We start from the raw sequence: 12,938 nt of genomic DNA, 5'->3' as shown, positions 1-12,938 counted from the left end.
CTCCAAGAGCTTGGTATGAAGAAATCAATTCTTACTTCACCAAGGCAGGTTTCCAAAGAAGTTCTAGTGAGGCAACATTATATGTAAAGGCTGCAGAAAGTGGTATTATTATTGTTTCTTTATATGTAGATGATATTATCTACACTAGAAGCTCAAAAGCCTTTATGATGGAGTTCAAAACTGAAATGATGATGCAATATGACATGACTGATCTCGGTTTGCTTCATCATTTCTTGGGGTTAGGAGTGATACAAACTGAGTCTTACATTTTCTTGCACCATAAGAAATATGCTAAGACATTGCTAGACAAATTTGGCTTCAAGGATTGTAAAGCAGTGGCTACTCCTCTTGCAATGAATGAAAAGCTATCCAAGGAAGATGGAAGTGAACAAGCTGGCCAGATAGTTTGAAGTCTATTGTACTTTACTGCAACAAGGCCAGACATCATGTTTGCAGCAAGTCTTTTGGCTAGATTTATGCATGGTCCTACTAGAAAACATATGGGAACTGCCAAAAGGGTACTGAGGTACATTCAAGGCACATTTGATTATGGCATAGCATATGAGAAAGGAAAATAAGCAAGGCTCATTGGCTACTGTGACAGTGATTGGTTAAGGAGTGAGGATGACATGAGAAGCACCTCTGGATATGCATTTAATCTTGGATCAGGTGTGTTTTCCTGGGCTTCAGTCAAGCAAAGTAGTGTAGCTTTGCAGAGGCAAAGTATGTTAGTGTAGCAGAAGCTACTGCACAAGCAATCTGGTTGCGTTTTGTTCTCTCATACTTTGGTGAAGAACAAGTGGGTGCTACTACAATTCTATGTGATAATACCTCTGCTATTACCATAACCAAGAATCTTGTGCATCATCATAAGACAGGGCATATAAACAAGAGGTTTCACTTCATCCGAGATGCTTTGCAAAATGGAGAGATTGATTTATTGTATTGCAAAACTGAAGAGCAGACTGCAGACATTTTTAATAAGGCTCTAGCAAGAGATCGTTTTGAGTACTTGAGAAGGAAGCTTTGGAGTAATCTCAGCTAAACACTTAGAAGAGAGTGTTGAAATATAAGTGTCTTAGCTGAAATATTTTTGTACTTAGTTTCATTTTTAGTATTTCAAATGTAAGCCATTGGATTACATTCCAATGGACAGCTAAGATGAAGTCTTAGAGTTAAGAGTCAACTTATGCCACTCGTCACTATCTTATAGGGTAGTTGATTGAATGGTTAGATTTGGATGATGTAATGGGAATATTCTATTCCCAACGGTTAAGTGTGTGCACAGTGATTGTGTGTCCGATCAATGAAGAAATAACTCATCTTTGTTTCTCCTTCAAAGCTCTCTCTCACTCTGCAAATCTCTCTGAAAACTTTACTCATTCAAAATCATTTGTAGAATGCAAGTTATAATTCAGATCATAGTCTGAATTCTAACAATTTTTGTTCCCTTCTTTGCCTTCTACTTCTCTGAGCTTGTAAACTATAAATCCAGGAAAGACAGACCAAGAATAAGTTGCTTAGCTGCAGACCTATCGATATATGAGCTGCAAAAAAAATATAGCCTCCAACGACAGCCTACTGTGTATGATAATACAAAACCAAGCCTCATTTTTCATGAACAAGAGGGCTATAAACTAGGAACCACATGTTGCGAGTCACATATTCCAGAGTCTCCTCCTGCAACAGGAAGATAAAAACCAAAATAGATTTCAGGAAAATTACAATTTTTCTTCTAAAACTCTGGCAATATAAGCAAAAGCTAGCAAAGCAATTTTCAAGGTTCTTGGTTATGGTTGTTCGACTAGACGTTTATTAGAATAGCATTTTCTGTATGTATACGCCTTCACCTAAATATGTCATCTTGGCATGTTCAGACCTTATGCAAAAGTAGTCTAACATTTAGAGCTTGCTTTCTAAATCAAAATTCGCTTAGACATTTTGTGAGTGTTTTAAAAAGAGCTTTTGTATTTTGTGGAGGGAAGATTGAATATCAGTTCTTACTTTTGACATGTTCATGACCTCTCTGGGAACCACACCACAATGTCCTTCGGCCAGTTCTTCTGCAACAGCTGCCCGCAGGACAGCAGCTCCAACCTCCACTGTTATATGTCGGATACTGCACCATATACAATAGAAACAGTCGGGTAATACAATCAACCAATTGTCCCACCCTCCTCTCAGTTGTTACAGCAATTGAGAATTGCGATGCCATTTTTTATAAAAATCAGACGAGCTCTTAATGCTGCGAGGAGCTGAGAATATTATCTGTGAATAGATGGATACAAGATGCCCTTTTGGATATCTTCATATCTGTTATATATGGAGCAAGGCTGGACAGAATGATTGTGTCAGAAATTAATTTCAAACTTCAAGCCATGTTCACCTTTAGCATTTCTTTTTGTAGTGACACTTATCAAACGAGAGTTTCTTATATGGAAATTTTACTTATATGTCAAACAAGAAACTCCAAGTTGCAATAATGCAAATTAGTACTTGGACCAGAGGCACCATAGTTGTCTTATTGGAAGGTTGTGGATCTTTGATAATGCTATAAAGACATGTCTTAATCACGGACATGGTACAAGCATTGTTGGGGTTCTCGATTAACTCATGTAGACATGTGAGTGTACAACATGTAATCTCTATCCTTCAGTAAAGAATGAGAATGCTCGGAAGATATGATTAAGCAAATCTCATATCAGAGTATCCGGTAAATCGTATAAGACTTGACAATCTCATTAGGGTTTGGCATGCACCATGCCCTAGCAATGAGATTAAGAGTTGTAATAGGGAAAGACCGTATTGCATTGTAATTCCAACTGAATAGGTTCTCTACTTATTCTACTTAGCTTGGATATCCATGACATACTGCTAGGTGTCACTCATGAATAGTGGAAGCCCTAAAGACTAATGATCCTAACTAATATGGAGAATTAAAAGGGAGTTTTAATTCACAAATCAATTACGAAGAGTTCAAATTGCCCACGACCTTGCTAATTAGAACCTATTGGATCACACACTGTTAAACTTGAGTTATTTGAGAAACCGTTATGGAGATGATGAATTGAAGAGATCAATTAAGCTTAGTTAATTTGTTAAGGCAAAATTAATTATGGAATTAATTTAAATGACACGTAATGTTGGAATAGGCTTTAAACGGGGAATTTTGAATTCTAGGCTCATTGGGCTTTATGGGTTGTACGACAACTTGAGCCCAAGAGGCCCAATTTCAAGGGATGGGCATTCATATGGGCTTTTGGTTACTAGGGTCAACTTGCTGACTCAAGTAAAAGATGACTATCATCTTTTTGAAGCCTTAGGGGTCATTAGTGAAAATCAAGAGAGAGAAAGAAAGCTCTAGTATTCCAAAAGTCTCTCTACACTTTCATACTATCTTAGTGAGGGATTACTACCATCATCCACTCACTAAGCTCGCCATCTTCTTCTCAAGCTCTAGTTGGTGAAGAGACTTAGAGGTTAACTATTTTGGTGACTTTTGGAGAACCTCTCAAGTTAGAGTTTTTGAAGGAGTCATTCAAGCTTCAACAATAAGGTGGAGATTTTGAAGGAGTCATTCAAGCTTCAACAACTTTGGTGGAATTCGATCATAGGGTTGAAAGCACGCACCAAAGATAACTCCTCCTTCCAATCTTCTTAGAAGTAGGTTTTAGGAAAATAGTACAACCATCACTTGGCTTAAAAGATTCATGGGAAAAATTTTGTTGTTGAACTCATAGATGCATGCTTAAGCTTCCGTTGCCATGATTTTATTTATCTATGTTGATGTTCAAATGAAACTCATGATTTTCTATAGGTTTTCTTCACTTTTACCCATCTTTAAGGGTTTGGCTAGTTACTCTGCAATTGGGACTTCGAATTCGGGTGATGTTGGTGTCCCTCCTGACAAACCTATGGAGATTGGTCAAGTGGAATCTCTTGGGAGCCTTCCTTAATGTGTTCTTGGAGCATTCGTGGGCTTGGCATTTGGCTAATGCTCTTGTGCTTGATCCTTGTATTCAGGTTAAATGGCTAGACCAGTTTTGTTATTGTTGCGTGGTGTTTTCTTCGTTCTCCTCTTAGCTGATCTTTGATTCTCCGCCTGTCTCAAGGACTATGTTTTCATAGAAGGTTTCTTTGTCAGTGTTGAGATGATACAGCATGCTTGAGGCTTTTTTATTTTGTTTTTTTTCCTAGCCTGTTTGCGTGGTTAGTCTCTTTTTTGTGTTGTTCCTTGCATATTTCTCTTCTTTCATCACCAATTGCTATTGGAGTTGGCTAGAGATGGTGTACTTAGTGGATGTTTTCTTTCTTCTTGGTGTATTGTGTTCTCTGTCAGGTGCTCTCAATGTCTTGTGGCTGTGCAAAGGTGATGTAGGACGAAGTGTGAAAAATTAATTAAAATAAAGTTGAGTGGCTCAAAGTTGGAAGAAAATCATGCAAGAGAGGAAAATTCCAATTAAATGTCAATTATGGTGCTAGGAAAATAAGGAAGGCGTATTGTTGGGATTTTCTAATTGATTAAGGAAGTTTGAAGCAATTATGATTCTGTCAAGATTTGTATTTAATTTAATATTTTATTTTATATTTGGAAAAATAAGTTATCTATTAAGATATTATTTTTTTATTATGATTTTAGCTATGATTTTTATTATTTTCTTGTTAGGTAAGTTTAGGAATATGCTAGAACCTATGGTTTCCTACGGTTTTAGGGTTTCTTTGTTTTATATTTAAGCCAACTCATGGCATTGTATTTGTCAGTTTATTCATCTTATTTTCAATCAATATATTTCAAGTTTACTCAATTTCTCTGGTGGATTTCAGTTTGTTGGTGGATTCCGACATTGTTACTTGTAGGGTTACCATTCGATCTCTCTATCCCGGCCGATATCTCACTGCGTCAAAAGGACTATAATTTCATAGCATGACTCTTTTGGCAATTGGATTGTGTTATAGTGTTCTCGTCGGAGGTCTATGTGTCAATTGGATGTTTTATTTTATCTTGCTCTAGCATTGGTCATGCGTGACTGTTTCAGACTCTCTTGTTAGTTAATGATATATGTGGTATTCTTTCCTACCCTGGAGTTTGTCCCTCAGCAATGTTTTAACTAGGTCACTGTTTCGTGTCGTTCTATATACGCTACTTTGATTCTATGAATGAATTCCATTTCTAAAAGAAAAAAAAACTCCTTGTGTATGTGATTTCAGATGCGACTGCCTTACTCAATACTCTTTTAGCCTTTATTTGGCAGCGTTGTCTCTCTTCTCAAAACGCAAGAAACTTGCATACATCACAAGATGCTACAGGAAAGAACAAGGAGTAGTCACCCTAGGACAGCTAAGTCTTTCCCCTAACACCAAAGGGGAAGGTCATCAAGTCAGCTGGGAGCTTCCGGTTATGACAGAAACACCTGACCTTTTCTTTTGTTATTTAAACATTGTGCTTTAGTGAAATTTTACATAGATAAAACATCATATATGCCATCCTCTTATTGAATGTAGAAAGAACATCAAAAGGATCTGTTGGTGTCCAAAATACTTAAAATTACATTACAGTACAAGATGTTGCCCAATAAGCGAATCGTATTAAATTTGCATAAATGGATCTTCTTCAATCAAAGATCCGACACTTCATTGTGAACGAAGAAGGAGCCAGTAGGGCCATCATTGGGCAGCAATGCTAACTTCACAACCCTGGCACCACCTTCTTCGACAGGCAAGAAGCCAGCATTGAAGTTTATATCTGTTTTGACAAAGCCAGAGCAAACCGAATTGATACGAAAATTGAGGTACTTCTTTGCTAGAATCCTTGTATATGCGTTCAGTGCTGCTTTTGAGACTGTATATGCAGGCATAGAAGAAGGCCAGCCCTTCCTTTCAAGTGAACCCTCCTTGAAGTCTTTTAGAAGCTCGGTCAGTACCTCATCTACTCTCTCTTCTGTTAGGTTTTCGGCATCAGTAAAAACTCCTCTAGCCCAATCGCTTGGTATCTTCTTTAACTTCCCCATGGAAGACGAAACATTAACAATTCTGGGTGAGTCAGATAACTGGAGGAGTGGGATAAGTGCTTCAGCTGTTCTTTTAGCACCATAATTTATTTGCAAGCATTCTTCTGTTAACTCATAAGTGTCAGTCATTAGTTTACTCAAATCAACTTCTCCTCTTTCCTGTATCAGTAAAAGCAAACTTATTATTATGGTGCCTATTGCCCACCACTTACACACACCCCAAACAAGAAAAATGTTGATTAAAGTTTGCCAAACAACAGATCAGTTTAAATTCTCACTTTGTCACATTCATTGAAGCTTTTAGTTTTTGATGGCTATTGATAAAAATTATGCAAAAAACTTACCATGGCACCAGAGGTTACAGCAGCTTTTAAAGCATCACCATCTACTATGCTTCCACCAATCCCTGCATTGTTCACCTGTGCAGAGTCCAACTGTTTCACTTTCTGTTTTCTTTTAGCAAAGAAAAGAACAGACATTTTTTTGCAGAAAATGAAATGAAAAGAAAGTTGATAGATCCTCTGGTTACTCTGACAATCTCTTTGTTGTTACAACCATACTATTACCAACCATAAAGGCCAATGCCTTTCAAGAAGCACAATAATTATGCAACTTTGCCAAACCCCTCAACTCCAGCCACTGATCTTTCTAGGGTACTTGTAAATTGTACAGAAAGGGATTATATCATATATGAAAAGATTCCAAGAAACAAAAACAGAGTGGCAGACATAGAGTTGGATTTGGAAGTAAAACCTTCCACAACTCGTAGTTATGTGAAACTTGTTTTGTTCTTCAAAAAGCCTAGGACTTCTAATTATTTCAAAGATTAACTTCTTGATGATATTATTAAGCTAGTTATTACTTGGTTTGCTATTTTAATTCTCCAATGCCATATTTCATTTCCCTCAACTAAATCGCATTTGGATTACGAGTTAGATTCAAAAGACAGAAACTTTTTTCAAGAAACCAGCAGCTATGATCATATACATACCAAGATATCAAGTTTCCCAAACTGGGTTTTGATGAAGTCTGCCAAGGAAGCAACAGTAGCAGGGTTAGCTACATCAAGTTGATGAAAAACCACTTGACCAGAGAGGCCAGACTCTTAGAGTTTCCCAAACAACTTCAAGACCCCTCTTCTCATCTCTGGCAGTTAAGACTACAGTGAATCCTTTTGAGGCCAACTGCCTGACAGTTTCCAATCCTATGCCCTCGTTTACACAATTGACTGCAGAAGTTTGCTATTGTGCTATTACAATTTAAGTTGGATAATATTGTATAATCAATTCTTCTCTACACTTATTCTCTGATTTATGTCTAACAAAATATACCGAAATGTTATTGAAATACTATCGATAATACCGGACATCAATCACATAGAATTTCTGACTAAATAACATTGTAAATGATAATATGAGTCCAAAAGCCAGATGAATAGTAGAAATGTAAACAACGCACTAGATCCTTCAATCAATATACATACCAAAATACTTAAAATTACATTACAGTACCAGATGTTGCCCAATAAATGACTTATATTAAATTTGCATAAATGGATCATCTTCAATCAAAAATCTGACACTTCATTGTGAACAAAGAAGGAGCCAGTAGGGCCATCATTAGGCAGCAATGCAAACTTCACAACCCTGGCACCACCTTCTTCAACAGGCAAGACGCCGACATTGCAGTTCATATCTGTTTTGACAAAGCCAGGGCAGACCGAATTGATACGAAAATTGAGGTACTTCTTTGCTAGAATCCTTGTATATGCGTTCAGTGCTGCTTTTGAGACTATATAGGCAGGCATAGAGGGCCAGCCCTTACTTTCAAGTGAACCCTCCTTGAAATCTTTTAGAAGCTCAGTCAGTACCTCATCTACTCTCTCTTCCGTTAGGTTTTCGGCATCAGTAAAAACTCCTTTAGCCCAATCGTTTGGTATGTTTTTTAACTTCCCCGCGCCAGACGAAACATTAACAATTCTCGGTGAGTCAGATAACTGGAGGAGTGGGATAAGTGCTTCAGCTGTTCTTTTAGCACCATAATAGTTTATTTGCAAGCATTCTTCTGCGAACTCGTAAGTTTCAGTCACTAGTTTACTCAAATCAACTCCTCCTCTTTCCTGTATCAGCAAAAACAAACTTATTATGATGGTGCCTATTGCCCACCACTCACACAACACTCCAAACAAGAAAAATGTTGATTAAAGTTTGCCAAACCACAGATCAGTTTAAATTCTCACTTTGGCACATACATTGAAGCTTTTTTTAGTTTTTGATAGCTAGCTATTGATAATAATTATGCAAAAGACTTACTGCGGCACCAGAGGCTATTGCAGCTTTAAAAGCATCACCATCTAATATGCTTCCAAAAATCCCTGCATTGTTCACCTGTGCAGAGTCCAACTGTTTCACTTTCTGTTTTCTTTTAGTAAAGAAAAGAACAGATTTATTTTTTTATAGAAAATGATATGAAATGAAAGTTGATAGATCCCCTGAGTACTCTGACAATCTCTTTGTTTTTACAACCATACCAACCATAAAGGCCAATGCCTTTAAAGAAGCACAATAATTATGCTACTTTTCCAAACCCCTTAATTCCAGCCACTGATCTTTCTAGGATACTTGTAAATTATACAGAAAAGGATTTGAAAGTAAAATCTTCCACAATTGGTAGTTATGTGAAACTTGTTTTGTTCTTCAAAAAGCCTAAGGCTTCTAATTATTTCAAAGATTAACTTGTTGATGATATTATTACGCTAGTTATTACTTGGTTTGTTATTTTTATTCTCCAATTTCATTTTCTACATGATTCCATATTTCATCTCCTTCAATTAAATCGCGTTCGGATTAAGAGTCAAATTCAAAAGACGTATAACTTTTTCAAGAAACCTGCAGCTATGATCATATACATACCAAGATATCGAGTTTCCCAAACTGGGTTTTGATGAAGTCTGCCAAGGAAGCAACAGTAGCAGGGTTAGCTACATCAAGTTGATGAAAAACCACTTGACCAGAGAGGCCAGACTCTTTGAGTTTCTCAACAGCTTCAAGACCCCTCTTCTCATCTCGGGCAGTTAAGACTACGGTGAACCCCTTTGAGGCCAACTGCCTGACAGTTTCCAATCCCATGCCTTTGTTTGCTCCAGTAACAACTGCATACCTAAGAAAACACAAACACCAAATTCATACGAACAAAAACAATTAAAGGGATTGGAAATCGGACAAGGAAACAAAGCATAAAGAAGTCTAAAGTGCTACCTCTTTGTTGCTTCTGCCATTGATAGATTTGAAACGGGACGGCCTGTGAGAATTGAGATGTGTATCAAACAGAAGGAGAGCCTTCTTTTCTTTTATAGTGAAATGTTCTTGGAAAGCCTTTGAATTTTGAGGTTCATATTCAAATAAATAATAAGAAGAAAATTGTTGATTCTGTTGTAAAGGATGTAGATGGAGCCTACACAAAGAAAATAAGAAAATGATAGTCAAAAGGAAAATGATGATGTTGGGAGAAGGAAGACTTTGGAGATGTGTATTAAACTGCAAGAGCCTTCTTTTCTTTTATAGTGAAATGTTCTTGAAAAGCCTTTGAATTCTGGGGATTATATTAAGATAAATAATAAGAAGAAGATGAAAGTTGTTGGTTCTTTTGTTCCTATATACATACTGGAGGGAGGATGCTTCTAATGTTTTCTAGCAGTAAGTGGATATTGTGGTGAAAGAGGGACCAAGATTTGTTTGGATTATATGCCTTCGTTAACACAATTGACTGCAGAAGTTTGCGATTGTGCTATTACAATTTAAGTTGGATAATATTGAATAATCAATTCTTCTCTACACTTAGTCCTTAATTAAATGGACTGTCAATATTATTGTCTCTGATTTATGTCTAACAAAATATACCTAAATGTTATTGAAATACTATCGATAATACCGGACATCAATCACATAGAATTTCTGACTGAATAACATTGTAAATGATAATATGAGTCCAAGAGCCAGATGAATAATAGAAATGTAAACAACGCACTAGATCCTTCAATCAATATACATACCAAAATATTTAAAATTACCTTACAGTACAAGATATTGCCCAATAAGTGACTCCTATTAAATTTGAATAAATGGATCATGTTTAATCAAAGATCTGACACTTCATTGTGAACAAAGAAGGAGCCAGTAGGGCCATCATTGGGCAGCAATGCTAACTTCACAATCCTGGCACCACCTTCTTCGACAGGCAAGACGCCGACATTGCAGTTTATATCTGTTTTGACAAAGCCAGGGCAGACCGAATTGATGCGAAAATTGAGGTACTTCTTTGCTAGAATCCTTGTATATGCGTTCAGTGCTGCTTTTGAGACTGTATAGGCAGGCATAGAAGAAGGCCAGCCCTTACTTTCAAGTGAACCCTCCTTGAAATCTTTTAGAAACTCAGTCAGTACCTCATCTACTCTCTCTTCTGTTAGGTTTTCGGCATCAGTAAAAACTCCTTTAGCCCAATCGCTTGGTATGTTTTTAACTTCCCCGCGCCAGACGAAACATTAACAATTCTCGGTGAGTCAGATAACTGGAGGAGTGGGATAAGTGCTTCCGCTGTTCTTTTAGCACCATAATAGTTTATTTGCAAGCATTCTTCTGCGAACTCATAAGTTTCAGTCACTAGTTTACTCAAATCAACTCCTCCTTCCTGTATCAGCAAAAACAAACTTATTATTATGGTGCCTATTGCCCACCACTTACACAACACTCCAAACAAGAAAAATGTTGATTAAAGTTTGCCAAACCACAGATCAGTTTAAATTCTCACTTTGGCACATACATTGAAGCTTTTTTTTAGTTTTTGATAGCTAGCTATTGATAAAAATTATGCAAAAGACCTACCGTGGCACCAGAGGCTATTACAGCTTTAAAAGCATCACCATCTAATATGCTTCCAAAAATCCCTGCATTGTTCACCTGTGCAGAGTCCAACTGTTTCACTTTCTGTTTTCTTTTAGCAAAGAAAAGAACAGATTGTTTTTTTTTATAGAAAATGAAATGAAAAGAAAGTTGATGGATCCTCTGATTCTAAGGCGTCATGAATAATAATTCTACTGACTGCGAACTTTAATTATACCAACATACATATATTCCTCATTCAAAAGGACTCATCAAATATGTTAAAAACCTAAATGTATGTATGAACCATGAAAACTCCCAGACAATAGACTGAATATTCAAAAACACATTGTAATAACCAAAATAAAAGCTTAAGGAAAAAAAATGCAGACTAATGATCAAAGTAGTTGTAAGCATGTAGCGCTATTTGATGCAACTTTGCATCAAACTTGGCTTGCAGTAAGCAAAAAGTAGATTCAGCAACTCTGATTTTTCTCCACTTGTTCTCCAAGCTCTCTAATTTGTCTTGACCAAACCACCTCAAATCTAAACCACGACTCTTTGTTTAGATTTCCACTTGTTTTTAGCACTCTGACAATCTCTTTGATTTTACAACCATACCAACCATAAAGGCCAATGTCTTTAAAGAAGCACAATAATTAGATTTGAAAGAGATCATATCATATATGAAAAGATTCCGAGAAACAAAAACAGAGTGGCAGAGTGGCAGACATAGAGTTAGATTTGAAAGTAAAATCTTCCACAACTGGTAGTTACGTGAATCTTGTTTTGTTCTTCAAAAAGCCTAAGACTTCTAATCATTTCAAAGATTAACTTCTTGATGATATTATTAGCTAGTTATTACTTGGTTTGCTCTTTTTATTCTCCAATTTCATTTTCTATATTCCATATTTCATCTCCTTCTATCAAATCGCGTTCGGATTAAGAGTTCAATTCAAAAGACAAACTTTTTCAAGAAACCAGCAGCTATGATCATATACATACCAAGATATCGAGTTTCCCAAACTGGGTTTTGATAAAGTCTGCCAAAGAAGCAACAGTAGCAGGGTTAGCCACATCAAGTTGATGAAAAACCACTTGACCTGAGAGGCCAGACTCTTTGAGTTTCTCAGCAGCTTCAAGACCCCTTTTCTCATCTCTGGCAGTTAAAACTACAGTGAATCCATTTGAGGCCAATTGCCTCACAGTTTCCAATCCTATGCCTTTGTTTGCCCCAGTAACAACTGCATACCTGGAAAAACACAAACACCAATTTCATAGAAACAAAAACAATTAAAGGGATTGGAAATCGGACAAGGAAACAAAGCATAAAGAAGTCTAAAGTGCTACCTCTTTGTTGCTTCTGCCATTGATAGATTCGAAACGGGACGGCCTGTGAGAATTGAGATGTGTATTAAACAGAAGGAGAGCCTTCTTTTCTTTTATAGTGAAATGTTCTTGGAAAGCCTTTGAATTTTGAGGTTCATATTCAAATAAATAATAAGAAGAAGAAAATTGTTGATTCTTTTGTTCCTAGTGTTTTCTTAGAAGTAATTGGAAATTGTGGTGAAAGAGGGACCAAGATTTGTTTGGATTTTTTTATTAAGATTTTCAAGGAAAAGAATGGGGGCGTGGTGACGCAAGTACCCACGTTGTTGGAGAATTTTGGTGAAGGCTGTTGCAGGGCAGAGTAAGCAGTTTCGCATGCAAAGACTGGTGGATTTTACTACTCTGATTGACTAATAACGTAAATAATAATATCCTATAGAAACATGGATCAACTTATTCCATAAGAAACAAATCTTACATACACACGACCTTTTCTGTCTTTTTCTCCCTTACTTTTTCATCCCCACTAGATTTAAAATACATACACTTATAGGAAAAAATCTTAGATAGGACCGCCGCACGGGTAGCACACTCAAACAAGGGCGAGATCCTCTGAATGTGGGTCCTAACTCTCTGTGAGTGTAATTAGACATGTGGCTGCCTTATCCAAGACTCTCGGCGTTCATAGAAACGAGTAGTAGGCACCCCAGGACGGCTAAGTCCT

The 12,938-nt window shown here is 36.9% G+C and overlaps 1 protein-coding gene and 2 pseudogenes across 3 annotated transcripts; all 3 read right to left on the bottom strand.

Annotated features, from left to right (window-relative positions):
* Positions 1–5,467: 5,467 nt before the first annotated feature.
* LOC103331897 ((+)-neomenthol dehydrogenase-like) lies at positions 5,468–7,377 on the bottom strand (annotated as a pseudogene). The gene is made up of 4 exons (XR_016126999.1): positions 7,371–7,377; positions 7,000–7,236; positions 6,353–6,427; positions 5,468–6,167 (listed from the first exon to the last, which is right to left on the bottom strand). The product of XR_016126999.1 is annotated as a (+)-neomenthol dehydrogenase-like (transcript).
* A 45-nt stretch (positions 7,378–7,422) lies between these two features.
* LOC103331896 ((+)-neomenthol dehydrogenase-like) lies at positions 7,423–9,718 on the bottom strand. Its single transcript, XM_016794364.2, has 4 exons — positions 9,266–9,718; positions 8,921–9,167; positions 8,321–8,395; positions 7,423–8,127 (listed from the first exon to the last, which is right to left on the bottom strand). The coding sequence occupies exons 1-4, from the start codon at positions 9,283–9,285 to the stop codon at positions 7,576–7,578; spliced, it is 894 nt and encodes a 297-aa protein (XP_016649850.2). The 5' UTR covers positions 9,286–9,718; the 3' UTR covers positions 7,423–7,575.
* Positions 9,719–9,990: 272 nt separating this feature from the next.
* On the bottom strand, positions 9,991–12,888 carry LOC107880101 ((+)-neomenthol dehydrogenase-like; annotated as a pseudogene). The gene is made up of 4 exons (XR_016127400.1): positions 12,236–12,888; positions 11,891–12,137; positions 10,889–10,963; positions 9,991–10,694 (listed from the first exon to the last, which is right to left on the bottom strand). The product of XR_016127400.1 is annotated as a (+)-neomenthol dehydrogenase-like (transcript).
* Positions 12,889–12,938: the final 50 nt, after the last annotated feature.

The sequence above is a fragment of the Prunus mume genome, linkage group LG5, assembly GCF_029339155.1.
Source record: "Prunus mume cultivar Tortuosa linkage group LG5, ASM2933915v1, whole genome shotgun sequence".
In the NCBI taxonomy this organism is placed as follows: Eukaryota; Viridiplantae; Streptophyta; class Magnoliopsida; order Rosales; family Rosaceae; genus Prunus; species Prunus mume.
Note: the sequence above shows the minus strand (reverse complement) of the source record. Positions and strands in the feature narration are given on the sequence as shown.

Excerpts from the sequence above, each read along its gene's own strand:
- LOC103331896 (XM_016794364.2), bottom strand. The coding sequence starts at position 9,285 with ATGGCAGAAGCAACAAAGAG. Across the intron at positions 9,168-9,265 it reads ATGGCAGAAGCAACAAAGAG|GTATGCAGTTGTTACTGGAG; the intron begins GTAGCACTTTAG and ends GTGTTTTCTTAG. Across the intron at positions 8,396-8,920 it reads TTGGGAAACTCGATATCTTG|GTGAACAATGCAGGGATTTT; the intron begins GTATGTATATGA and ends GACTCTGCACAG.